This window comes from Sceloporus undulatus, chromosome 2 (assembly GCF_019175285.1).
Source record: "Sceloporus undulatus isolate JIND9_A2432 ecotype Alabama chromosome 2, SceUnd_v1.1, whole genome shotgun sequence".
Classification (NCBI taxonomy): domain Eukaryota; kingdom Metazoa; phylum Chordata; class Lepidosauria; order Squamata; family Phrynosomatidae; genus Sceloporus; species Sceloporus undulatus.
The window spans coordinates 138567540-138592853 of NC_056523.1; the positions used below are offsets into that span (position 1 = coordinate 138567540).

Consider the following 25314-nt stretch of genomic DNA (forward strand, 5'->3'; position numbering starts at 1 on the left):
AGTTTTGTAAGACATTTAGCCTTCTCTGTCAGAGCTCTGGTGCCACAACAAACTGCATTTCCCAGACTCCCATAGCATTAAGCCATGGCAATTAATGTGGTGTCAAACTGAATTATTTCCACAGCGAGGATGCATCCTATATTTCTTTCCATCATTTGGATTTTCTGTTTTGTGTTTTTATGGTATGTGCTGAGATTTTTCTGCTACCTGTTTATCACAAGCTGCTAGTGTGATGACAGCAAAATGGAATGTCTGTATGCAGAACCAGTGTTTGCCCTCTAAATACCAATTTCACAGGACAGGCATTAGAGGATGGTCCTTGTAAGTTGCCTTAATGTTTAGAAACAGAACACTGTATTGGAAAGCAAGTTCTTTCCCAATATGCAACCAAGCCATATTTCTATGCTAGAGCACATCCACAGACTGTTAGTCCCAAAGTCTGATGGTAAACAGGCTGCTTTGTCAAAAATTATATTAGCATGCAGTATCCCGAAAACCTTGTGATAGGGTTGCCATAAGTAGGAAATGACTTGAAAGCACACAGCAACAACAGCAACATCTAATTTTAGCCATTCTGGTCAAGACAACAGGCTACTGAGGTTGACCCTGAAAGCTAGTTCTCATGTTTGTTTGTACAAGTACACATAGTGCAGTTTGCAGGAAAACTCTAAAATCACAAGTGGATTTCAGCATTGTGGCTGTTTCTCAAAATTACCTGGGGAAATGGAATTAAATGGAAACAAAAAATTAGTAGCTTTTGTCACTGGAAAGGAAGTTCAGCTTATTTTACCCTTTTAAAGTACTCACAAACTTTGAAGTCTTGCTAAAAAACAACAAAAAACAATTCAGATCCACAAAGCCCAGCCAGTCTCATTGAAAATTATTCTCTGTATTCTCATTCTGTCATGCATGAAAGATCAAAATTCGTTTTGGCTTTGCCACATAATACCCCATCTTTTATTGACATGACATACCATTTTGAGGTATCTCCTGTTCTCCTCAGCACCTTTGACCAGTGACTCGTTTCTCTGCCAGTTGTCCTCACGCCTCTGTTATCAAAAAAGGAAATGAGGGAAGAAATCACAGAGGAATGGAAGGTGGGTTAACTGAAGGACTGCATCCAGAGCTGGTTGGCCATGCTCCTCCCGCCCTCCAAATATCACAGCCCTGTGAAAAGGAGATCTTAAAACTTGGTTTGTGAAAAATCATGTAAATATGTTCACCATATGCAAATACAGTCTAAAGGACAACAGCACGTTCTTCTAATTTGAAGGTGTGACTCTCCTTTGGTATATGTACACAAGCAAAATAAAATCAGACATATCTTTCATATGCATAGGAGTGTGTGGGGCTGTTTGTAAAGATGGTTTTGGGCATGAGCACTTATCTTTTAAGATGATCTTTCTAGGACTTGGAAATGTCACCTAAATTTGTATCTCCCAGCCAGCACACCTTCAACATCTCACAAATGAAAACTGAGGCATATTCTTGTCCTCTGCATGTGAGGATATGGGGCTGGGCCACTGGGGCAGTTTGGCAGCTCAACAGACAAGCTGAAAAGTTCAAAACTATAGAGATGAATACTGTACAACAAAAGTGTATAATCTTTTCAGTTGCAAGGACTTCATCAAATGTCAGCAGTGGAGCAAGCATGTGCATACAGTATGTGCATGCATGCACAGATGCACACACACCATGCACACATATGTTCTCCCCTTTATACACTCACATTCAATTTCCAAACACAGGTTTAGCGTTACAAGCCTCTACTATAAGTGCTGGGAAAACTCAGAACAGAAGCAAAATCAACAGGAGTCAACAGAGACTCCTACTCCACAGAAAGGTAACTGTTTTTTTTTTTAAATCTGGCTGCTAGGGGCTGGTAAACAGCTATCTCAGAAACCAATGTATGCTGTTTTTCTCAAGGCAAGATCAGTGCCTTGTAAATAAATGTCAATGCTAACAGTTATAAAAGACAAAACCTCAAACACCCACATTCTCCAAGGCCCCATTAGTGCAGGCTGCTTGCTGTAAATTCTCCCTGGGTCTCCTTCTCCCTTCCTCATAACTCCTAGCTAACCATTCTCCTTCTCTTCTGTTTTTCTCTCTTTCATGCTTTCTCCTTTTCATCCCTGCAACTCCACCTAGACTCTCTTCTTCTCTTCTCCCTTTCTTTTCCTCTTAATCTCCTCCACAATTAGATTTCCATTCTCTTCTCAATCTCTCTCATCCTCTCTCTGTCTTTGGGAGTGTTCCCAATCGCCTGTAAAGCGGATCATGATGCAACTGTAGGGGGTATCATTTCCACTCAAGCCTGAATTAGATCTGCATTGCCCCGGAATCGTTCCCATAGAGATTCGAATCTGAATCGGATTATCTCGAATAATTCGAATTATATGCCTATAAAGCGGTTTTAAAAAACAGTAGGTTTTAAAGCGAATTATTTTTGCTCCCGGGGTCTGATTCGCAGTATCCGAATGGGAACAAAGGGGCGTCTGATTCGGGAGCCTGGAGATGGGAGCAGCAGGGCTCAAGGGGCTGGCCTGGGGGTGTCACCCTCTTTGTTCTCTTTCTGCATCGCCAGCACCATTTTCTTTCATTTGCATAGCCTTTACCCCAGTGGATTGCAACCTCCCCTCTGCTCCTCATTCATAGACCGATGTGTGAGGAGAGCCATTGAACACCATTTTTAACTATTCTTTTTTCACCTCGGCCTGAGCACCTGAGCAGCAGATGGAATTTGCAGTACATGCCTGCTTGATCGTCCCCCAGACAGCCCAGAGAGCAATGGGGGAGGCAAAGGGATTTGGGGGAATGGAAGCTCCTTCCAGAGGAACTATGGGAAGACACAGGAGAGCCTGGACGCCCAGGGATCTGTGGAGAGGATCGAGCCTTCTCTTCTCTCTTCCCCAAAGAGTCTCTCCCCACTGAACCCCGCTGCCTTCTCCTCCTTGATCCGATTTGCCAAGCCTGAGCTTTGGATGCATAGTCTCTACCCACTGAACCCCACTACCTTCTCCTCCTTGATCTGATTTGGCAAACACACACGCACACACACTAGATAGATAGATAGATAGATAGATAGATAGATAGATAGACAGATAGATAATGTTTATACACACACATATGTTTATATATGAATATTCAAACACTCACATGCATATATATATACATATATATATGCATGTGAGTTTGAAAATATATATATATATACACACACAAACATATAGGTATATACACACAAACATATTTGTGTGTGTGTGTGTGAATGCACGTATATATACACATATGAATGTATATTTGTGTGTGTGTGTGTGTGTATTTCTAAAGTACTGTAAATTATAAAGTAACAACTTTTTTAATTTATGAAAAAAACTCATCTGTAGTTCCAAACCCACTGTAGAAATAATACAGTTTGAGACCCCTTAACCTGCCCTGGCTCAGTACTAAGGAATTATGGGAACTGTTGTGTTTGTGAGACATTTATCCTCCTCTGCCAGAGAGTGCTGGTGCCATAATAAACTACCATTCCCAGGATTCCCTAGCACTGAGTTATGGCAGTTAATATGGAGAGACACAGAAGAGGACGAATAGAGGCTCCTTCTAGTCTGGGGAGACACAACAGAAGAGCCTCAGATGCAGCCGATTTCCATTGGCTGCCCCAAACCTCCCCCCCCCAAGACTTGTGACGTCTGAAGACTAGGTGCTTGATTGACAGCTTGCGAACACAAATGGGAACAGTGAGCAAATTAATCCACTTTAAAATAAAGCGATTTAAAATAAATGGGAACGAAAACAGGGTCTAAATGAATTGGGGTAATTTGCCCCTTTTCGTAATGGAAACGATGGAAAACATTCAAATTATTCCCGGAACATAATCCAAATCAGAATCATGACAATATAATCCGTTTTATCTGCCAAGTGGGAACGCCCCCTTTGTCTCAACCTCTTTCCCCTTCTCCCCAGTCCAGTCTACAATTCCTGGCTAAATATCTTTTCTTCCTCCTTTCTTTTTTCCTCCATTTTCCAGTTGCAGTATATCTTTTTCCTCCTTCCCTGTTCCACTCTTCTTTCATCTTCTTTCTCTTTCTCTTGATCCCCAATTCTCCTTGCCTCATTTGTGTTTTCAGTCCTTCCCTATTCCCCTTTCTTTTTCTTCACCTTTTTTTCCTCCTCACATCTCCTTTTTTTCTTCACTCATCATCTTCCTTTCTCTTCTCGCCATGTACTTCTTCTAAAGTTGGATGTTCCAACTCGGTCGGGCTTTTCTCCCCCTGAATAGACATGAACAGAGATTGTTGCTCTGTTGGTCTATCATCATAATCACTACCCCTACTGCCATCATAATCAAAATTTCTCCAAATATTTGGTTACTATTAATAGCATGATTGTGGTTATTTTGAGGGGAAAGGAAGGATTCCACAAACTGGCTGTAAAAAAGAAGAAGAGATGAAAATGTGGCCAGTGAGGGGCACTATAAACAGGAGCAATCAGTTAAATCAAGTACATGGAAGATGATCTATTTGCTTTAAACAAAATATTTGGTAAGACTACAACTCCCATGTATTGTTAAAATCAATGCTTCTGACAATATTAAAAATAGCAAAAAATTGGCTTTTTTTCTGCATAGTGCAGAGCCTGGAGAACCTAATTTCCAGCCAGAGAAACGTTTTCTTCTATGGTAGTCTTCTTGTTTTTTATTTGAATGGCACGCTCTGAGTAACCATAGCTGATGTTTAACACATAATGCTAAATGACATCACCAGGAGCAGCTAACCAAGAGACAGCCCTAGATTTCAATTTTTTGTCCTAACAACTTTGGGCCTGGGATGTTTTTCACTTCACAGCGCTACTCAGAACTGCAATTCATTCATTCGAAGAGCTGCATGGCATAGTTTACACAAATGACAAATGAGTCAATATCATTGTTCCCACAGCTGACTCCGAGTGGAACCTGCATGAGGATTTCTCTTTCATGCCAAAAACTCGTCACACAAGAAATCAAACTAGATGAATTCTGGCATTAATACCCCCTGCCAGCCCCAAACGCTCATGTTTTGTGCTGATTTGTTTCCCAAGAAAGTGTTCCCTCACCACATTCACAATCTATTGTTTATTGTATTGTTTTTAAGTATGTTTCAATTCTTACATTGTTTAATTGTATTTTAAGGGGGGGATTGAGGGTTTTGGATTGTATATTTTTTAATCTTTGTAAGCCGCCCTGATTTCATTTTGTAGAGGAGTGGTATATAAATAAATTTTATTATTATTAATTTTATTCTCAGGGAAGACCCCCTTCTGCCTGCATAGAAAATCAACTACTGTCCATCTCTGATAGATGAGCCAGCCAATCTCTACATTCTACATGCATTCTAGGCATGTACATATTTACCAGCCTAAATAACCTAAAGGCACCAGATCCTAGCTGATCTTGGAAGTTAAGCAGGGTCTGCCCTTGTTAATACTTGGATGGAAAACCACCAAGGAATACAAGGTGCTGTAGGCTAAACATTTGGCCTCTGTTTTCACGGGGATCCATTCCGGACCCCCCCCCCCCCCCATGTAAAAGGAGACTCACCAATATTCAAGCCCCATAAGCCTGAATGGGGTGCAGGCTGCATGCAGCAGGGACAAGCCGCATTGAATATTACAGAGGTTGCTCCTCCATGAATATTGAAGACCTCAGACCTCAAGTGCCATGCAAGGAAGGAGGGGTGACTATTTCAGAGGAAGGAACTGATAAAACCACCTCTGAATATCTCTAGCCTAAGAAAACGCTATGAAATTCATGGGATCACCATAAATGAATAGGGGCCATGAAAGAATGATCCCCCCCGTCTCTCTCTCTCTCTCTCTCTCTCACACACACACACACACACACACACTGTACCCATGGTGGTTTGTCTGTGCATTCTTCAATCCTGATTTTTTGAGAGATCCTAACTCAACTCACAGTTTGCACAGATGTAGGATCTATTCATGTAATTAATTCAGTGTGAAGTCAAAGGCTTTCATGGCCGGCATCCATAGTTTTTTGTGGGTTTTTCAGGCTATGTGGCCATGTTCTAGAAGAGTTTCTTCCTGACATTTCACCAGCATCTTTGGCTGGCATCTTCAGAGAATGCTTGCCTGGAGAAAGTGGGTATGTATGTGTATGTGTATACACACACACACACACACACACACACACACACACACACTGTGTGAGCCTGGGAATGCAGGAGTGATTTGCATATGTATTGTTCTGTGCTGATGGCCGGCCTCAGGCTGGGAGGCTAATGCAAAAGAGGATTAATGTCTGCTAACTGGTGATCATTATCTGCTGGGAAAGCCCCTGACACTGAATACAGTGGTACCCCGGGTTACGAAAATAATTCGTTCCGCCGCCGCGTTCGTAACCCGAAATCCTTCGTAAGCCGAAAAAGCCATAGGCGCTAATGGGGAAAAGCTGCGATTTCGTGCGAAATAGCGCCGAAAAGCACCAAAAAATTTTTCGTAACCCGAAATAACCTTGGTAACCCGGAACAGTTTTTTCCTATTGATTTTTTTCGTAACCCGGAAATTTCGTAAGGCGGTGCTTTCGTATCCCGGGGTACCACTGTAGTTTCCCATTTGCATTTGCTGAGTCCTTATTTTGCTATTCCTCAGGACTGGTAACCAAATTTTGTTCACTTTTAAGGGTTTCTTCTTTCTGGTTGAAATTATCCAGATGTTTGTGGATTTCAATGGCTTTCCTGTGCATCCTGATGGTAGTGGTTGGCATGGTCTGGAATTTCAGTGTTTTCAAACAGTATTTTATGCCCAGGATGGTTTGTGACATGTTCTGCTACCATGGGTAGCAACTAGAAATGGCAACTAACCATTAATCTACCTAATGACCTCACTTTCAAGTACTGTTTTTTTAAAAATAATAATAATAAATCACCTTCACCACCTTTTGTGTTGTTCTGTTTCCAGTTTATGGTGACCCTAAGATAAACCTATCATGGGGTTTTCTTGACAAGTTTTGTTCAGAGGGGGTTTGCCATTGCCATGGTCTGATGCTAAAAGAGTGTGACTTTCCCATGGTCACCCAGTGCATTTACATGGCTGAGTTGTGATTCAAACCCTGATCTCCAAAGTCATAGTCCAAGGTTCAAGCCACTACATCACGCTGGCTAACCTACAGGAGAACCATCACACTTACATAATCTCCGTCATGCTACACCTCCATCACACCTACAGATGTTTGTTTGTTTGTTTTAATTGTTCTTGTCTCAAACTTTTCTTGGTGCTTCCCTTGCATGATCAACTCATAGCTGTATAAAAAGCTACATAGAAATGCCTCAACTATGTTGAGCTTATTTATTAGTAAGGATTTTTGGGAGAAATGCAATAGTAACCAGAGCTAGAAGGCATTACTTTTTGGAACCACAGCTCCCAAAATCCCCCATCAGCATTACCATTCTAACCATTGTAGCCTGAAAAGTTATGCGTCCACATTCTGATCTTAACAACCAGAATCCTATCATATCCACTTTCCTTTCATCAACAGTGGTTGGAATCAGATGATTCAGGAAATGTTAATACTGCTGTTTAATCATAACCTGTAAGGTACTGTATATAGTGGGCCCTCCATATTCACAGAGGTTAGGGGCAGAAAACCACCATGAAAGTGAAAAAAGTACAAATAAAAAACAACAACTGGAGGATCAAAAGATTCCTACAGATAATGTATGAATCAAAATTGTTAATAAACAAATCCACAAAAGTCAAAGCCACAAATGTGGAGGGCTGACTATGAATGACTTATACAACCGTCCTTATACTGTACTCAGAACTCTCCTCTGCCCTGTCCTTCCAGCTACTGAGAAATTTTAAACTAGCCCATCTGGAAGGCAACCCATCCTTCTCAATGTTTCTTTCTCTTCAGGAAGACAAATGGAATCATAAACCAGAATCCCATTTGGTGCCTTACACCAATAGAGCAGTGATGTGGGAAGGCAGATAAAATCTGCTAGTTTTGAGCACTCTAATGCTTTTTCTTCCTTCATGGCTGGTGTGTCCCACAGTCTCTTCCCCCTTCCCACCACCACCACCGCCTACACTGGTGCCTTTTGTCTGGCTTTCTCTTCTCCATTCGATAGACTTGCCAAGCCACACAGATTGGTACTCACATTGGTCTTCTGCAATGTACAGCATGCCCTTCTTTTTTCCTTCTCACTGAGCTCAGCTGTGTGTCGTTACCAGGAAAAAGCTGCTAGAAAGAGCTACAGGGGTGCTGGGCTGATCCAAGACTGAGTGGGTGCTAAAGTCCGCCCAAGGCAGGATGACAAGAGAAGGAGAGGGAGGCTCTGCAATTCTAACAGTGAACTTTGAGACCTTTTATTGTCATTTCTTCCCCAAGAGCTGAATGTTAATAAAGTAAATAACAGATGGGTGGGAGAGCTATCGAAACTGGGCAGAATGAGTGAAGGGCACATGCCCAACTCACAAAGTAGACTAGGGAGCCTTGAAGTGCATGCCGATTCTTCTTGGGACAAATTTTGTTTTTGGAAGTGGGGGGCTAGTGGTTTTAAAGGCCATATTAACATCTTCCTGCAGGAAGCAGCACTAAGGAAAAGGCTGGATGTTTTGGCATAGGAGTGCTAACTTTAAATGTCCCCATTCTTTGCTTATGGCACCACTGATTCAAGACAGCCTGCATTCACTTGACACCATCCCAAAGAAAACACACACCCCCAAAATAAATAAATAAATAAGTAACCAGCCTCAGACTGGGATTGTGTGATTACATATATGATTTAAAAATGGGTTCCATTAGCACCAGAAGGTGTTAAAGTATAACTGGTGATACAAGGAATAATAGCAAACTAAAAACAGAACAACTAGGTACTTATATAGTAAGTTAGGTACTGTAGTAAGGAAATTAGAGTGTACAAAGAGAGAAAGACTTGAAGATAGAAAATGATAACCACGACTTTTAGAAAGGAAGTAAATGGATTAAATTTAAATGATGAAATGCTAAGGAAGTGCTATATATATGTGGGGTTGCTCTTGTAAAAAAACTTGGAAACGTCAGCTAGCATAAAGTGTGCTGACCAGAAGTGTTAAGAAGTACAGTCAGGCAGAATCATACATTATACTAGTTCTCAAGGAGCCACATTGGTTGCCTGTGGGCTTCACAATGTTTGTTCTTAGCTATGCGCTTGGGATCCAAATATCTGCAACTTGAAACAGTATCAGTCTGCCTATAACTCAAGACTGGTGATGGCAGGGTGTGGAAATACTGTTTTCCAAGTGTCTCAGTACATTATGAATTAAAAAACATTCCCAATAGTAACACCATACCCATGAAATGCCCCTCTCTGCAGAGGTGAAAAGATATTTTTTCATAACTTTATCCTAAATGGGGAAGCTATAAAATTAAGAAATGTTAGGTTTAAAGTAAGTAAATGGGCACAGAGAATCTTAGGATTTAAATTGATTATGAAACCAGAAGTGTTTTTGTTGAACATGATAAATGAATAAAGAAATACTGCAGTTAAATTAGATACATGATAACAGCAGCTTGAGTGGTATTTATGAGACACTGGAAAATGAATACATTACCAGATTGGATGGAATGGGTGGGAAAATTAGTAGTAGAAATGGAAAACTTAACATAATCAAACGGAATAGAGAGATTTCAAGAAACATGGGGACCTTTTATAGATTTTATGAAGGACTACCAAGGAGATGTAACTATTTATGGATTTGAAATCTAGATGAATAAAGCAAGTATTTTATAATATTTTTTGTAGAAAGTACAGTAATTTGGATTAGGGATGTAAAATGAAGATACATTCTGAGAGAAGTGGGAAGTCTGTTTTAAAAGAGATGAATGGGGTAGGGTGGGGTTGTAAATACGCAAACCTGTATGTGTTTGTATGTTTATTTGTAGATGTTGTACTTTTATATTCTGCTTTTGTGTGTGTGTGTGTTAAAAACTTTAATCAAGTTATTATTTAGTAATGCAATTAAGCTAGTTTGAGATCAAATAAACTAGCTTAAGTGCAATTCTGGGCAAAGAGCTTTATATTTTCTCATATATAAATATGTATATAATGTTGTAAGCAGGTTATCTTTTCCCTGATCATGTTCAGCTAACCAGGGGCCTCCAGTATTTCCAGATCCTCAGTTTATATTAGAGACTACGGTACACACTCACCCTTCCATGTGCTCTCTTTAAGGGATCGTTAATTGCTGCAATTAAGAAAAAGCCACATGGGAGACAAGATTGTGAAGAAAACATTATGATGATGAGTCTGTTGCCCTGGATGAATACACAAATACACCCACACACTGGTGGAATTCACTTCATCAGATGCAAGATTCGCATCCAGGACATTTTATTCTAAAAGTTTATTTTTCCCAGTTAGTCTCAAAAGTGCTACAGAATTACTTTACAGAGTGGGTTCTTGGTATCCTTTATGTTTTTAACTTTTGTAAGGGTTTTCTTTTAATTTTTATTTTATACTGTTTTAACTGGATTATTGTAATTGTTTTTAAATTTTTGTTGTAAAGTTTTTAAAGTGTTTTTGTCTTGTGAGCTGACTTGTGTCCCTTTCTGGAAGAAAGGTAGCATAAAAATGAAATAAATAAATATCCACTGAGGTTTGGTTCCAGGACCCACCGCACATTCCTAATCTACTGTATTCCTATATATCAGTGATGGTGAACCTTTTAGATGCCGAGTACCCAAACTGCAACCCAAGACCCACTTATTTATTGCAAAGTGCCATGTCCCTCTGTCTTTCTAGTAACAAACTCTGGCAAACTCTGTGCTGGGGCGACAGCACATGTACCCACAGAGAGGGTTCCGAGTGCCACCTCTGGCACGCGTGCCATAGGTTCGCCATCAGTGCTATATATGACTTCCTTAGCTTTCAAGAGTCCATCTGATCTTGGAAACTAAGCAAGGCCAGCCCTGGTTAGTACTTGGATGGGATACCAGGTACTGTGGGCTATATTGCGGAGAAAGGAACTGGGAAAGCTACTTCTGTGAAATTCATGGGATTACCCTAAGTCGATAGGCCACTTGAAGGCACTTGGGCACACACATTCATTCAGAGATAACCCAGCTCTGTGTGTGTGTGTGTGTGTGTGTGTGTGTGTGTAACAATGGAGCATCTGCCAGGGAGAACATTAGTGAGTTGTGGAGAAGAGTTTCAAAAGCTTGACTCCATGCTTGAAATTTGAATGGTTCAACCTCAAATCCTAACAACTGAGATCCAAGGGAGAGCTGTAGTCTGTATGGTGGAGATGAATTTGTCTTGAAAAGGATGGGTGAGGTTTCCCCTGTAAAGCTTGGACCCTGAATTTTGTTGTTGTTGTTGTTGTTGTTGTTGCATACCTTCAAGTCATTTCCAACTTATGGCAACCCTATCATGGGGTTTTCTTGGCAGGATTTCTTCACAGGGGATTTAGCATTGCCACTTTCTGAGGCTGAGAGAGTGCCTAGGAGTGTGGCAGCTGGTAACATACCTGTTAGGAGAATGATGTAATGATCTAAGATGCCTTAAATGGGTTTAGCATCCTTAGGTTTTGGACTAAAAATGTAGAGCAGATTCACCACCCCACTAACATGGAAGCCACTGCTGGCGTAGAAAACCTCAAAACACACATGATCCCACCAATTTATCCTGAGAGCAAAAAATATCCTTCCATTGGAGTCTTCCATAATCCCATTACCTGGTACTGCCTCTTTCTATGCACCAGTGGCTTTGAGACAAGCATTGCCACACCAAGTTGTATCAGGGTCTTCTTCAGTCTTTGGTAACGTTTCCTGAAAATTGTAAAAGAAAAAAAAAAGGAAGCCAGAAAACAATGAGGCAACCATGGGAATGTGAAAATATCTGCTATATTATATAATTATATTTACCAATGTAATTCCACTGGCAGAGGCACAGCTTGACAAAGAACAGTTTGGGGCCCTTCTGGCTTGGAGTGTTGCACTGATATGTGACAGTGGTGAACTCTGGGGAGCACCATGATCTGTACAAAGGCCAATGGTACAGAAGGAAGGGGGACCTTGCTTTGTGTGAACCCCATTGCCTCCTCACACTGGCAGGCCTTCTTTACTGCCATTGCAGAGGTCTCCAACACACCGGCAAACCAGGGGAATTCAACTAGGTGTCAGCCCTCTTCTGGGATGTTACCCAATGCAAGCTGCACCCCTTGCACCACCATAGTGATGCCACTGACTGGGACTGTTTCTTCCATCATGGTCTCTTTCATACTCCCCCTTAACACCTGCCTCCCTTCCTTGTGCCCTATCCAGTATACCGTTTTGGTTTGCTTAGGTTTTTAAATTTTTCTTTTTTACTCAAAGTATATGGCAAACTATTTCTCTGAAACCAGACAGATACTTTGGGTAAAAAAGATGAATCTAAACACTGGAAAGTAGTGTTATGATTACTGCTGCCCACATTCTATTTACTAAAAACTGGAAAAGTGAAGAAGCACAGACATTAGATGAATGGTTGATGAATAAACTTCCCTGTTTATTAAACAATAAGTCTCTTAAAGCAGTAGAAGACTGGCTTCCCGTAGTAAAATACTGGAAGGAAAAATGGAAAGACTGGATACTATAGACCATTACCGTTTAAGAACAAAATAAAACATAGAAACAAAATTTGTTGATGCAAAATTAATAATCTTATGATATTTTATATTATTTTATCAACACATCCACAATTCATTCTTAAATGTTTTTACTATTATTTGTACAAAGTGTGGGAAAGAGAGGTAGAATGAACTAGACTGTTGGACTATGAAGATATGAATTTAATGGAGTGACGTAAAGAAAAGAAAATGTGGTGTAAGAAAGTTAATGACCAACTAGAAGAGTTCTAGTGCAAACTACAATTCCCAGAATTCCATAGCATTTAGCAAAGGCACTTAAAGTAGTGTCAAACTGGATTATTTCTGCAGTGCAGATGCAGCCTGCATTGCCTTCTGACCTTGCCAAGTAGCCCCGGAAGTGTGCCTGGATGACTGTGGCCTTCTGCCTAAAAGCCTGGAGCCGGCGATGGTTGATGAGGTTTCGGAGGTTGCGTTGCAGAGTAACAATGGCCCAGCTCAGCTTCTGGTTCCATTGTCTCTCTAGCAGCTGTTTTGCTTTCTCCTTCAAGAACACCTGAGGAAAAGCAACAGTCAAAGGCAAGGAGGAGATACAGGCACAGGAGCAAAATAAGTACCAGCTACTTGTTGTTGTGTGCTTTCAAGTTATTTTCAACTTATGGCAACCCTAAGGCAATCCTATCATGGGGTTTTCTGGGCATGTTTCTTCAGAAGGGCTTTACCACTGCCATCTTCTGAGCCTGAAAGTGTGTGACATGGCCAAGGTTATCCAGTAGATTTCATGGCCGAGTGGGGATTTGAACCAGAGTCATAGTCCAATGCTCACACCATTATACTACTCTGGTTCTACTAGCAGTTATTCTCTCTCTCTCTTGGCTGCCATATTTGCCAAAAACTGGCCAACATATTTGCTTAAATGTTTCATAGTGCAAGGGTATGGGTATGCAAATATATTCATATTTTTCATACCCAGACCTATAATTCTGCCAAATAACCCAAAATAGGCTCTCTTGGTTGCTAACAATATGAGACATGACATAATGAAAACCACAGAACCTGTTAAAAAATGTCAGAACCTTAAACAGCTAGTCAGTTCAACAGGCAATTGCCACTAGAAAAGGAATACTCTTTTACAATAAGACACTCTTATCAGTCATCTGAGGGCTAGACTAATTGCGATAATGGAAATGAATCTGTGGACATCTTTCTGGTCTCTTTAAAGATGTAGTGAGGAGACAGTGTGTCACTTGTAAAATTTTAGCAGCCAAAAGGCTATTCACCCCCATCTCACAGTTTGCACCTAAAGCAAGCAACACAAACTGTCCAATTCATTGTTGTTGGTAAGGTTACTTATTTTGCCTTAAAACACCCCAAATCCCTTGGGGATTGTGGGAGCTGTAGTCCCCCAAACATTTCGAAGCTCTGGTCAGCAGTGGATCTAACCTTCTGCTAGACCTGCACAATCAGAATGCAGTGGTTCTAGTGTAATTGCAATGCAAACATGATATGTTAGATGTTAAGGGAGGAGCCTTTAAAATCCTCAGCCAGGGAGCAAACTGTTGCCTATGATGAGACTACAAATTCCAGAATTCTATCAGATATAGCCATGTAGCAGCTAAAGTGGAATTATAGTGTTATGATAGTGTAGTGTAAAAGAGTTAGTTGTAACAGGGCTGGGATGTCACACCTTTTTGTTATATTGCTGGGCTTTCCGGCCTTGTTTTATAACAACATAAACCTGCCCCTTGATCTTAAAAGCCTTGATCTTAAAAGCCAATTTTCCTCACAGAGAAAGTGGATTTGCTTATTTAAAGTAAGTATATTTTAATGTTCAATGTGGGATAACTTTAATTTGTTGTTCTTTGCACAGCTTCATGAAAACACAGCAATTTTGTACAATTCTCATATTTCCACATGATGGAAGATTCATAATGATGCATTTTTCCTACTTATGGTTAAAACTGCAACAGTCCCTTTCTAATGATAAAAGCAGTCCCAAAAATCTACACATCACACATTTGTTCTCTGATAAACTGCAAACAGCAGACACACAACCTTGGTAACTCCGATCTGATAAAGCTCAGAAAGGTGTCCCACCACATGTGAAAGGACTGCCACACAGCCATCTCTCTCTTGCAAGCAGCTCTGTTCTCGGCCAGACAGCAGAGCACCATACCTGATGAACAGAAAGGAGACAGAAGAGTTCTCTTCCAAATCTATTCCAAAGCCTTGGGGGACAGAGAAAGGAAATAAATCATGGCACTTCTGTGGTTAGGTCAGAATTATCATTGCCATTTTGCAGGGAAAACAATCTGGTGACTTCAGTCAAACAATGAGCAATGACAGATCTAGCCAGAAAGAACCTTGGACGTGACAACCAAAGACAGGCAAAATTACTCATGTATCACTCCAGACCACAGGATGGAGTTGCTTGCCCATGGGTAGCCTTGCTGAATCTTTCTAGGTGGGAATTTGCACACTCACAAAAAATTAAAAACTAAGTTCCAGGAGGGGGGAATGACCAAGAAAGAACATTTTCTCGCCACCTCTTGCCTAAGAATTGCCTTTATTTATTTATTTCCTGCCCTTTTCCCAAAACTGGGACTCAGAGCAAGATTAAAAACAGTACAATTAAAAACACAGAAAAGAGTTACATTAAAACAGATTTAAATCATTATAGTATTAAAACAGATTGCAGGGCAAAGATAAAAGTGTTTTAAATACTTTAAAAGGTGTAACCTCAGCCTGCCTAAGCAACACAGAGAAGAAACTAAGCTGGTTAAAGTAAGAACTAATCTATGCACCATGCCAAGCTGGGTTGGGCTGCTGCAGGGTAACTTTTGCAGGCAGTGGCCAAGATCCCATATGGTCACACAGAGAGTAACAGTTCAGCATGTGGAAATCCACAAAGGTTCCCCTGTCACCATCCCCAAATGCAGAACACTTACTGTGTGTGCGACCATATGGAATCTTTATTTTATTTTATTTTTTCTGCCACCTTTTTTTAAAATGACAACCCCACTGAACATCTGCAGTAATATATTTTATAATTCTGTTAACCCATTCTGTATAATGTATAGCTTAGCTCTTCCTCTGAGTCAGTTTTTTACTCCATGTTTCTTAGATTAGTGCCTTCAAGTCATTTCTGATTTATGGCATCCCTAAGGCAAACCTAACATGGGGTTTTCTTGGGAATATTTGTTCAGATGAGGTTTAGCATTGCCTTCTACTGAGGCCGGGAGGATATGACTTGCCCGACGTCATCCAGTGGGTTTCATGGCAAAGCGGAAATTGAACCCTGGTCTCCAGAGTCATAGTTCTGCAATCAAACCAAGTCATACCAGCTCTCACTTCTTAAGTAAGAATGTCTAAAATACAAAGGATATTCAGGTTGAAAATCCACTAGCAGTAAATTTAAGTGAATGTGATGGGACTTACTGAGTAAACATTCACAAGATTACACTTTGCATGTCTGATTATCCAAGTACCACCTCTAGACTTTTTTTTTCTGTCTGAGAACTTGTACAGAAATTGGCCATTGGGTGCTAATTATAAGGCCAGTCAATTTGGGTTTCAGATTCACAATATCTACTTCATAAGAGAGTCACTGCTTCCTGAACTAAATGAGAAATATTCCTGCAAATTCCTTAATTTAGAAAGTAAGATGCCTTATGTCTGTGATCACTGTTGGATCGACCCCCAAGATCCTCTTCATTTTGAACCTATAATGATTTCAAATTTGTATTTTTAAAACCTTTTTCTAAATTGAATGGGGCTGAGATGGTGACTGTTTTACTACCCAAGTGTTTGGTTTAGCCTGCTTAACACTATTGTTATTGCACCTTAAACAGTGTTTTATTGGTATACATTTTGTTTTATGATACCATGTTGACACAGGAGAGACAAGTAACAGCCTTGCCTGATTAGAAAATGGTGAAATGGGATGCGGATGGGGTAACCTTCTTTCCTGATGTATATAGCCTCCAAAATCCCAGAATGCCTTAGCTGACAAGCAACATATTCAGTATCAAAGATGTTTGGCACCTGAAGGATAAAGGGAATGAATTGCTTAGTGAGCCCAAATAGGAAAAGGAAAAAAAGGACAGGGGAGGGGAGCGAAAAAGAGATGGCAGAAAAAGCTAATTCCCCACTTGCAAGTTCAATTCTCTTTCCAGACGTTTTGAATCAAACCTGCGTAGAGCTGGGCAACTGTGAGAGAGGTAGAAGATATTTTCCCTGTGATACACTCAGGCAGGATACATTCTTAAATTTTAGCACATTGCAAGTGATGACAGGTCACTTCAGGTTGCCATTTTTGTCAATTTTCAGTCTTTTTTTTTACAATGTCAGGATTTTTGGGGTGAAAGTTGGGGGGCTCCAGAAATGAGATAAATCTTTGGGGACAGATTTTGGATTTTTATTGTGTTTTAGTCAAAATATTGGCTGATAATTGGCACATTTTTAAATGGGAGGGGGTGAGGACTTTAGGTCTGGGTCTGCACTTTGGATCCCCCTCCCCAATGCAGAGTAAGAGAGAAGTAGGAAGGAGGTAACAGAATATGATGGTGGATCTCTGAGTGATTTACAGGAAATCAAAAAGTGTTGCTGACTCCCAAATATTTAACAATGTCAAGAAACTCCCCCCCACCCCGTACTGCTGAAATTATACTACTGTAATGAAGAAAGCTCAGCATAACTAGAAGTGGATGTGTAGAAAGACTGTGTGTTCTGTTAATTTCCATAAACAAATCAAATTCCTTAACTCAGGATGTCAATATAAGCAAAGCACAGATGTAAAATCCATGTTTTGTTCAGCCACTCCCATTCACAGCAAGCACAATTGGCCTGCACACTACCTACTCATGCACCTCCAAATGTGATCACTGACTTTTATCATTTCAGTGGATCATTGGTTTGGCAGTGATTCAAAATGGCTCCCACTTGATATCCAGCCCTGCAAAGAGAATGACTTTCCTACCTTTTTGGAATTTGGTTTGATGCACCGAACAAAGAAATTGTGACTCCTGTAGCATGTAGAGAAAAGAAGTCAATCATTAGAGCATCACTACTCTGCCTCAATCCTGAGAGGCATACACTGAGGCCAGAGGCAGCTACTGGTTCCTATGTCCATTGGGCAGACAAACTACTCTGGGTTTTAATCCCTTAAAAGAGCTATCCAAGGTACAGGGCCTATTTTGGGAGATGCTATTCAGCACCTTGAACAGCTCCTGTGTAGTTCAGACTGTCACACTATGCTGTTATAGCACTTTTATTCCACTAATTGCTGTGGCTGCCTGCTGTGGAATTCTGGGTTTTGTAGTTTAGTGAAGCCAAACAGCTGTCAGGCTGAGAATTCTAAATGCCCCTCCCTAAACTGTAAATCCCAGGATTCCACAGGTAGCAGCCAAAGCAGGTAAAGTGAAATAATACAGCTATAACAGTGTAGTGTGACATTGGCCTAACAGTCAGACCAGAACAACTGCCATATTGAGATGGGAGCCACTAGTTGCCACTGGCCAAGGTAACAGAAGATGCTATCAAAAATAAGAAATGTACATTTGTGAAAATAAAGAAAAATAGATTCACAAAGGAGTTTACTTCTGCAGCAGCAGCACTGTGCACCTAGAGCAAAATATTATCTCTGATACAATGGTGAGATTTCAGAACTCTGTAGCTTTGCCCATTTACAATTTGCCCTTCCTTTTTAAGCTTATGGTCCAAAGGTCATTCTAAGAGCAGTTCAAGTTTTGTGAGGCTGCCTGAGATCTAAGAGCCTCTGGGGAGGGCTTTCTCTTGGTCCCACCTTCGTTAACATAGTCATTTGGTAAGGATGGGGCAGGAGAAAGCCTTCTCATTGACTTTCCCAGGCTGTGAAACTCCTTTCCATGGGAGGTTGGATCAGTCTCTTCTCTGCTGTCTTTCCCCAGGCAAATTAAAGCCTTCTATTTAGGCAGACATTTGATGGATTTTTTAAAAATCATATGGTGGAATTCTGCTGATTGTGGCATAATGTATTTTTATCCTGTTTGTTTTTTAATTATGTTTCAAATGTATTTTAAACTGTTTTAACTATCATTTTTTTTAAAAAAAAAATTGTACTGCTGTTTAATTGCTTTTCAATTTTTGTAATGTACACTTTAGCTGATGTCTTGAATTTTGTGAGTCCCTTGGTTTCCTTGCTGGGAAAAAGGTGGGGTATAAAATGGATGAATGAATGAATGAATGAATGAAAAGAGTCCTTGGTATGTTACATAACAGGTAGATTCCTTCCTAAAGGATATATCCATCCCTTTTTAAACCAATATGAACTGTTGCTCCAAATAACTTGCTGAAGGTGGTAAGTTGGATCTACATCTCACACTCATAGCCTGATGGTTGGATGCTAACCAGATCCTCATTCTGCTCATTGACAATCCTTTCCTTCATTCTCATACTCTCACATTTTCTGTACATAAGGTGGTGGTGCTGTGAGACATCTGAAGAAAATGGTAGTGAGATGTCTGAATCAATTCCCATACCTGTCTAGTTTAGCTGTGAGATCTTGCAAAGATTGTTGGAATCTAGACACCAATGTAGAAGCTTGAGGCTTCAGCCCACAGAGTCTAGTCCCTGCTTCTCTCAGGCTGGCCTGCTGTTCCTTGTCTCTCTGGAAAAGTCTGGAAACCAGCTTCAGCAAAAATGGACAAAAAGAAACCAAAGAAACACAAAGATTCACAATAATCTTGGAATGCTAATTTGAAAAGACAACAGGCAGATGGACCAGCATCCATCATCCTCTATGTCTATATTGGTCATTTTTGCAAACTCTTCCAAAAGTCCAATAGTCTCTGTATTGAAATACGGTACCTCAGAATAGAATGGCTGTCTTTTATTTACATCACATTATATTATCCCTTTTATTGTGTGGCTTATAAGGTAGATAAAATCCTTTAAAAAAGTAATCTACAAATATAATTTTAGATTAAAAAATCAGTCCAACTATCAACTGGCTTCATTTTTAAAGGGTAAATCAATCCTTGGACAAAGGGGTGACCCTATAATTATTTTTACAACTGACCCTACCCTGGCAGAGTTTGGAAATCCTGTTAAAACTACAAGGACTCTTGGGGGCCTAAAACATCCCATCTGAGTGGATGAAAGTTAAAAAAAAATACTCAGTGCCACCATGTGTTAAAAATGACTCTTGACTGACACTATATGAATACAAAATTAATGTCATTTCTGGACTATAACAACATAGAAGATTCCGCATGGTGCATCTACCACAAGCACAATGACAAACTTTAAACATTTACAATACCTTGAGATGGCTTTGGAAGAAAATATCCACAACTTCTGGATGGAGCTGGTCATTGTTTTTATTTAGAAACTTATGGACCTGTAAAGCCAAGTTTCAGCATCACTTACACTGTTATTTAAGACATTCATTGAGTTTCTGAGACTAGAGTGCTATACACACTGATTGGGGAGGATACTCTACTGAACTCCATGGGGCTTATTCTGAGTAAACTGTTGGTTCTCTTCTGTGTACTGCATGTATGCAGTGACAAAAACAAACAAAAACTAGGCCCAAACAGAGGTGCCAACATTCAGCATGGTCTGAACCCAGCATGTAGTATTGCAGTATTTGGCAACAAGGCACTGACTAACCTGAAATGAGGCACAGACACAGTTGACTTCTTCCAAAGTCCTTGGAGGCTTTTATCTTCAGGTTGCAATATGTACAATATATACAACAAAAGCTCTAACTTCTATCAATATACACTTGTCTGATATAATTACAACCCACACACTCCAAACTAACAGACCAACTCCTCTCTCCAATCCTCAATCCATATCTGCTCTGGATTTCAGAGTCCTTATATACATTACTAACAACTAAGGGTTGGCACCTGGTGTTCCTCACCATTTACAGCCATATAATTATTTTATATCTTAAAGGGACATTTACCCAGTATAAACATGTATTGGATAGTACTATGAAACTCCACTCAGTATGGCCCTGTCTTACCTGTAACCCTGATTTATAACAATCTCAATTTCTGTCTTTTCTAAGGAGAGTTTTGAGGCTTAACATGTTGATATACTTTTGGTGATTACAGAACAGGACAGCTGCATTAAGAACTGGAAGCATCATCTACCGTAGTTTTCCCAACCACTATGAAGTAATTATTTTAATTCTCATACAAAATCTGTTTTCACCTCTAAATACCATTCAAAATCATGATCACAATATACATTTTAGATTAAAAGTTGAAACAGTAATATGTAAATTTGCTGTTGCTCCATGCTTTCAAGTAGTTCCCAATTTATGGCAGCCCTAAAGCAAACATATCACAGGGGGTTATTTGTAAGATTTGTTCAGAGGGGGTTGCACCTTGTCCTTCCTCTGAGAATCCTGAGAGAGTGTGACTCTCCCAAGGTCCCCCTTTGGGTATCCATGGCCTAGTGGGGATGCAAACCCTGCTCTCCCAGGTTTAGCCCAACACTCAAACCACTATACCATACTGGCGTTTAATTCAGAAAGTACTTTTAAAAAGCAGACCTAAAAGGGTACATCCCAGACTGTCAATTGTAAGCCAGAATTCATGGATGCTACAAACAGAATCTCCACCCCAGAAATGAATTCTTACCTGAAACACATCTCCAGATCAAAAGGGGTGTGTGAGAATTTACATGGCTTACTTGTTGTTGGTGAACACAACTCACATTTGCCTCACCTAGTACCTAATAAGTTAAGTGGTGTTCTAGTAAGCTACATCCAAAAATACAAGCACAAGATAAACCTCAAAGACAGAAGGGCATGACATGAGCAAATATCCCTCTGTCCATGTACCTGGTAAGTAACAGGCCCTGCATAGTGTTGGATAGTGAAGACAGGCAAAGGCAGCTTTGGCTTGCCATACCAAGGACTGTTGGCATGATGGTAATGGCACTTCTGTAGGAAGGTGTGGTTGGTGGCCTGAGTAAGAAATAATAAAACTCTTATTTATATAAAATAATACTGAGCAATCACATCCTCTGGTGCTGATGGAAAATATGTTTGAAATCTTAAAAGATCCACATCCATAAATGGCCCGAAGTATTTAAATCTACACTGTGGAAATAATGCAGTTTGACACCAGTTTAACTGCCATGGCTCCACCCTACAGAATCCTGGCACTCTTTGGCAGAGAAGGCTAAAGACCTTGTAAAACTGCAAACTCTGGGATTCCATAGGATGGAGCTACAGCACTTAATGTCATGTTAAATTGCATTATTTCTACAGTGTAGATGCCCCCTTTGTTATGATCTTTCCTTATGTCAGAAACAGAAGATCATATGAGATGCAGTTATAATGAAGTGACAGATAATTCACATATAATTCAGTTATAATTCAATTATAATTAATTCAGTTATGAAGCATAATGAATTGATAATGACAATGCAGTTACAGTGTGACCTTGTTATCTGCTGGGGTTTGGATCCAGGATCCCCTTTGGATAACAAAATCCATGGATGCTCAAGTCCCATTAAATATAATGGCAGAGCAAAATGATATCCCTTATATAAAATGGAAAATCAAGCCTTGTTATTTGGAATTTACCCTTTTTTGGAATATTTTCAAGCTATGGATGCTTGAATCCATGGATAAAAATCTGTGGATAAGGAGGGCCAACTGTATAATGAAATGACATGACAAAAAAGATATTGAGATGCTGCAGCATGTCCAGAGGTAGGTAACCAAAATGGTGAAGGGTCTGGAAACCATGTCCTATGAGGAGCAACTTTGGAATTTGGGTCTGTTTAGCCTGGAGAAGAGAAGCTTAAGAGGTGATATGATATCCCTGCTGAAGTATTTGAAGCTGTGTCATATTGAGGATGGAGCAAGCTTGTTTTCTGCTGCTTCAGAGAACAGGACACGGAGGAATGGATGCAAGCTACAGGAAAAGAGATTCCACCTAAACATTAGAAGGAACTTTAGGACAGTAAGAGCGGTTCGACAGTCAAACACACTCCCTTGTAGAGTGGTGGAGTCTCCCTCTTTGAAGGTTTTTAAACAGAGGCAGAGGGTTGAACTAGATGGCCCTTGTGGTCTCTTCCAACTCTAGGATCCTATGATTCTATGATAATTAAGGATGCTGACACAGGAAACAGGGAAAGAGTTCTGCTGTTTGTCAGCTGGGACTGCATTAGCTGTTGTCACTATCCTGCATCTGTGGCTGGCATCTTCTCAGATACAGGGGAAATGTCAGGAATAAATTCTTCTAGAACATGGCCACATAGCCCAAAAATCCACAAAAAACTATGGATGCTGGCCCTAAAAGCCTTCGACTTCACATCAAAGGTTTATTTGTGACATATTGTTAGGACACTCAGACAAAATCCAACATGAGAGGAAGAGCAAAAGGAAAAAGAGATGTCCTTATTCACATATGCTTCATATTTCTAAATAAGATTTAACCCATGCAAATATTACGTACTCCACATGACACAAGTGTGAAAGAGAACCCTAACAAATTCCTGACCTGTGATAATAAGGTCTGATCATCCAGGATATGCAAGATCCCATGTGGCCTTCCAGCTATCAAGTCCAGGCAGGACTCTGTAGATATCTTGGATACAGGACTCCAAATTAGGTCTTCCTGTGTATACTCCTCCTAATGATCAGAAATAATTTGAATGAAATCTTACAACTAAATCAGAGACCAGAACAAATGCATTCATATTAATCATGATATTCACTTTCCCCCCAGTCTGAATGTAAAATACTTTCCCCCATCGTGAAAGCTCCATGTAATTTTAGGACATTTCTCTGGGAACAATATCGGGGAGTAGCATTTTAATTTCTTATGTTGTGTCCCTTACTTGTCCTGAACCTTGTCAGAAGCTAATGCCACACTGCAGTATTCATTAATTCGTTAAAGTTTTACACCGCTTTAACTGTAATAGCTTCATCCTATGGAATCCTGGGATTTGTAGTTTGTTGTGGCACCAGAGCTCTCTGAAAGAGAAGGCAAAATATCTCACAAAACTACAGATCCCTGAATTCCATAATGCAGAGCCATGGTAGTTAAAGTGGTGTCAAACTGCATTAATTCTTCAGTGTAGATGCAGCCAGACATACACAGGAGGAATGGAGTAATAAAGAGAGAGAACAATTGAGAAAGGGAATGAAAGACAGATGAATGTACATACTCAAAGAAGAGGGCATACAGAGCTACTAAAGAAAACATGGTTATAAGAGTTTCTGTAGTATGTAGAGCTACTAAACAAAAGACAATGGTAACAGAACATCAGAGAGGAACAATGACAATAACACGAACACGATTTGACAATAAGATAAAGATAAGACAGAAGATAAGAGAGTAAGATAAAGACAGAGAAGCCATTGCTTTCTCTCACAAAACAAGTGATTCCCCTTTCAACCATAAAACCCACTGGGTGATCTAAATCATGGATGGGATTTTTCACCTTCATTCTGGTGAGATTTTTAGTGTCATAATTTAACATACATTTAAACTACAAATTAGATTTAACATGTACGTAACTAGCCTTTACACTTTTTGGTGTAAATATAACATCACAGCACTTTTTCAATAACTTTCTTATGCCATGATATAACACACTAAGAGCCACAAAATGAATCGGCTACTTTTTATTCCATGGTTTTTGCTTCCCACCACATACTTAAAGACAGTCACTTGGATAAAAATATTCATGCACAGTAGAAAGTTTTCAAATGACAGGTGAAAAATACTAATATGCATCATATGTATGCAGCTGGCACCAACTTTGTTGTTATGTGCCTTCAGGTTGTTTCATACTATGTCATACTATAACATACTTATGATAACCCAAAAGCAAACCTATCATGAGGTTTTCTTTGAAAGATTTGTTCAGAGGAGGTTTGCCATTGCCATCCTCTGAGGCTGAGAGGATGTGACTTGCCTGTGGTCACCCAGTGGGTTTTATGGTCGAAAGGGGAATCAAACTCTGGTCTCCAGAGTCACAGTCCAACACTCAAACCACTGCACAACACTGGCTCTCACTAGTAACACCAAATTTTGAAACAGGATCTATTTCTTAGACCTGCTGCAAACTTGTCAAGATATTGTCCTACTCCAAAACCTGAGGAGGATTATATCCAGACGCTCTACCTCTCCTTATAATGTTTCCTCTTGTGCTCATGGAAAGCTGTTATGCTCACATGTGCATCCCGCAATCTCTTTTACCTCCTCTTGTGCAATAACTATCTGGCTGAAACAGTGCTGGAGATGTTCATTGGCAAAGTTAATGCACAGCTGTTCCAGACTGTTCACTCCAAGATCCTGGGGATACATAAAAAAGGCACACAAACCTTTCACTTCTGGTTTACAAGTCAGTCATGAAAATGATAAACAGTGCACAGAAAAATGATAGTAGACCATGCAGACTTGAATACATGGTGCTGGTCAATTTTAATTGGTGAGACAACAATATAATGAATACCAAGTGGACTGTCATCCACTGTTGCTTTTTTTGCAGTTTGGGCATCCTCCTTACCAGAGAAGGAAGGAAAAGGAGCCATATTGTTTTATACAACCTAAGGTCTTTTTCACAGTACACAACTGTAGCACTTTAATCCCAGTTTTAAAAGCCAGGGCTGCATCCCATAGAATTCCAGGATGCATAGTTTGGTCAGAGGTGCTTGAGAGGCTTTCTGGCTGAGAATTTTAAACACCCCATGAA

General features: G+C 40.1%; 1 protein-coding gene across 1 annotated transcript in view; it reads right to left on the reverse strand.

The window, feature by feature from the left end:
• The window catches only part of MYO15B (myosin XVB), a 123103-nt gene that overhangs the window by 70119 nt on the left and 27670 nt on the right, over positions 1-25314 (reverse strand). Inside the window, exons 10-20 of the mRNA XM_042447553.1 lie at positions 24819-24914; positions 23112-23243; positions 21440-21565; positions 19904-19981; positions 19122-19270; positions 17582-17627; positions 14701-14779; positions 13047-13159; positions 12984-13009; positions 11713-11806; positions 975-1049 (exon numbers count right to left, since the gene is read on the reverse strand). Coding sequence (XP_042303487.1) covers positions 975-1049; positions 11713-11806; positions 12984-13009; positions 13047-13159; positions 14701-14779; positions 17582-17627; positions 19122-19270; positions 19904-19981; positions 21440-21565; positions 23112-23243; positions 24819-24914 — 1014 coding nt within the window. The remainder of the gene's footprint in view (positions 1-974; positions 1050-11712; positions 11807-12983; positions 13010-13046; positions 13160-14700; positions 14780-17581; positions 17628-19121; positions 19271-19903; positions 19982-21439; positions 21566-23111; positions 23244-24818; positions 24915-25314) is intronic.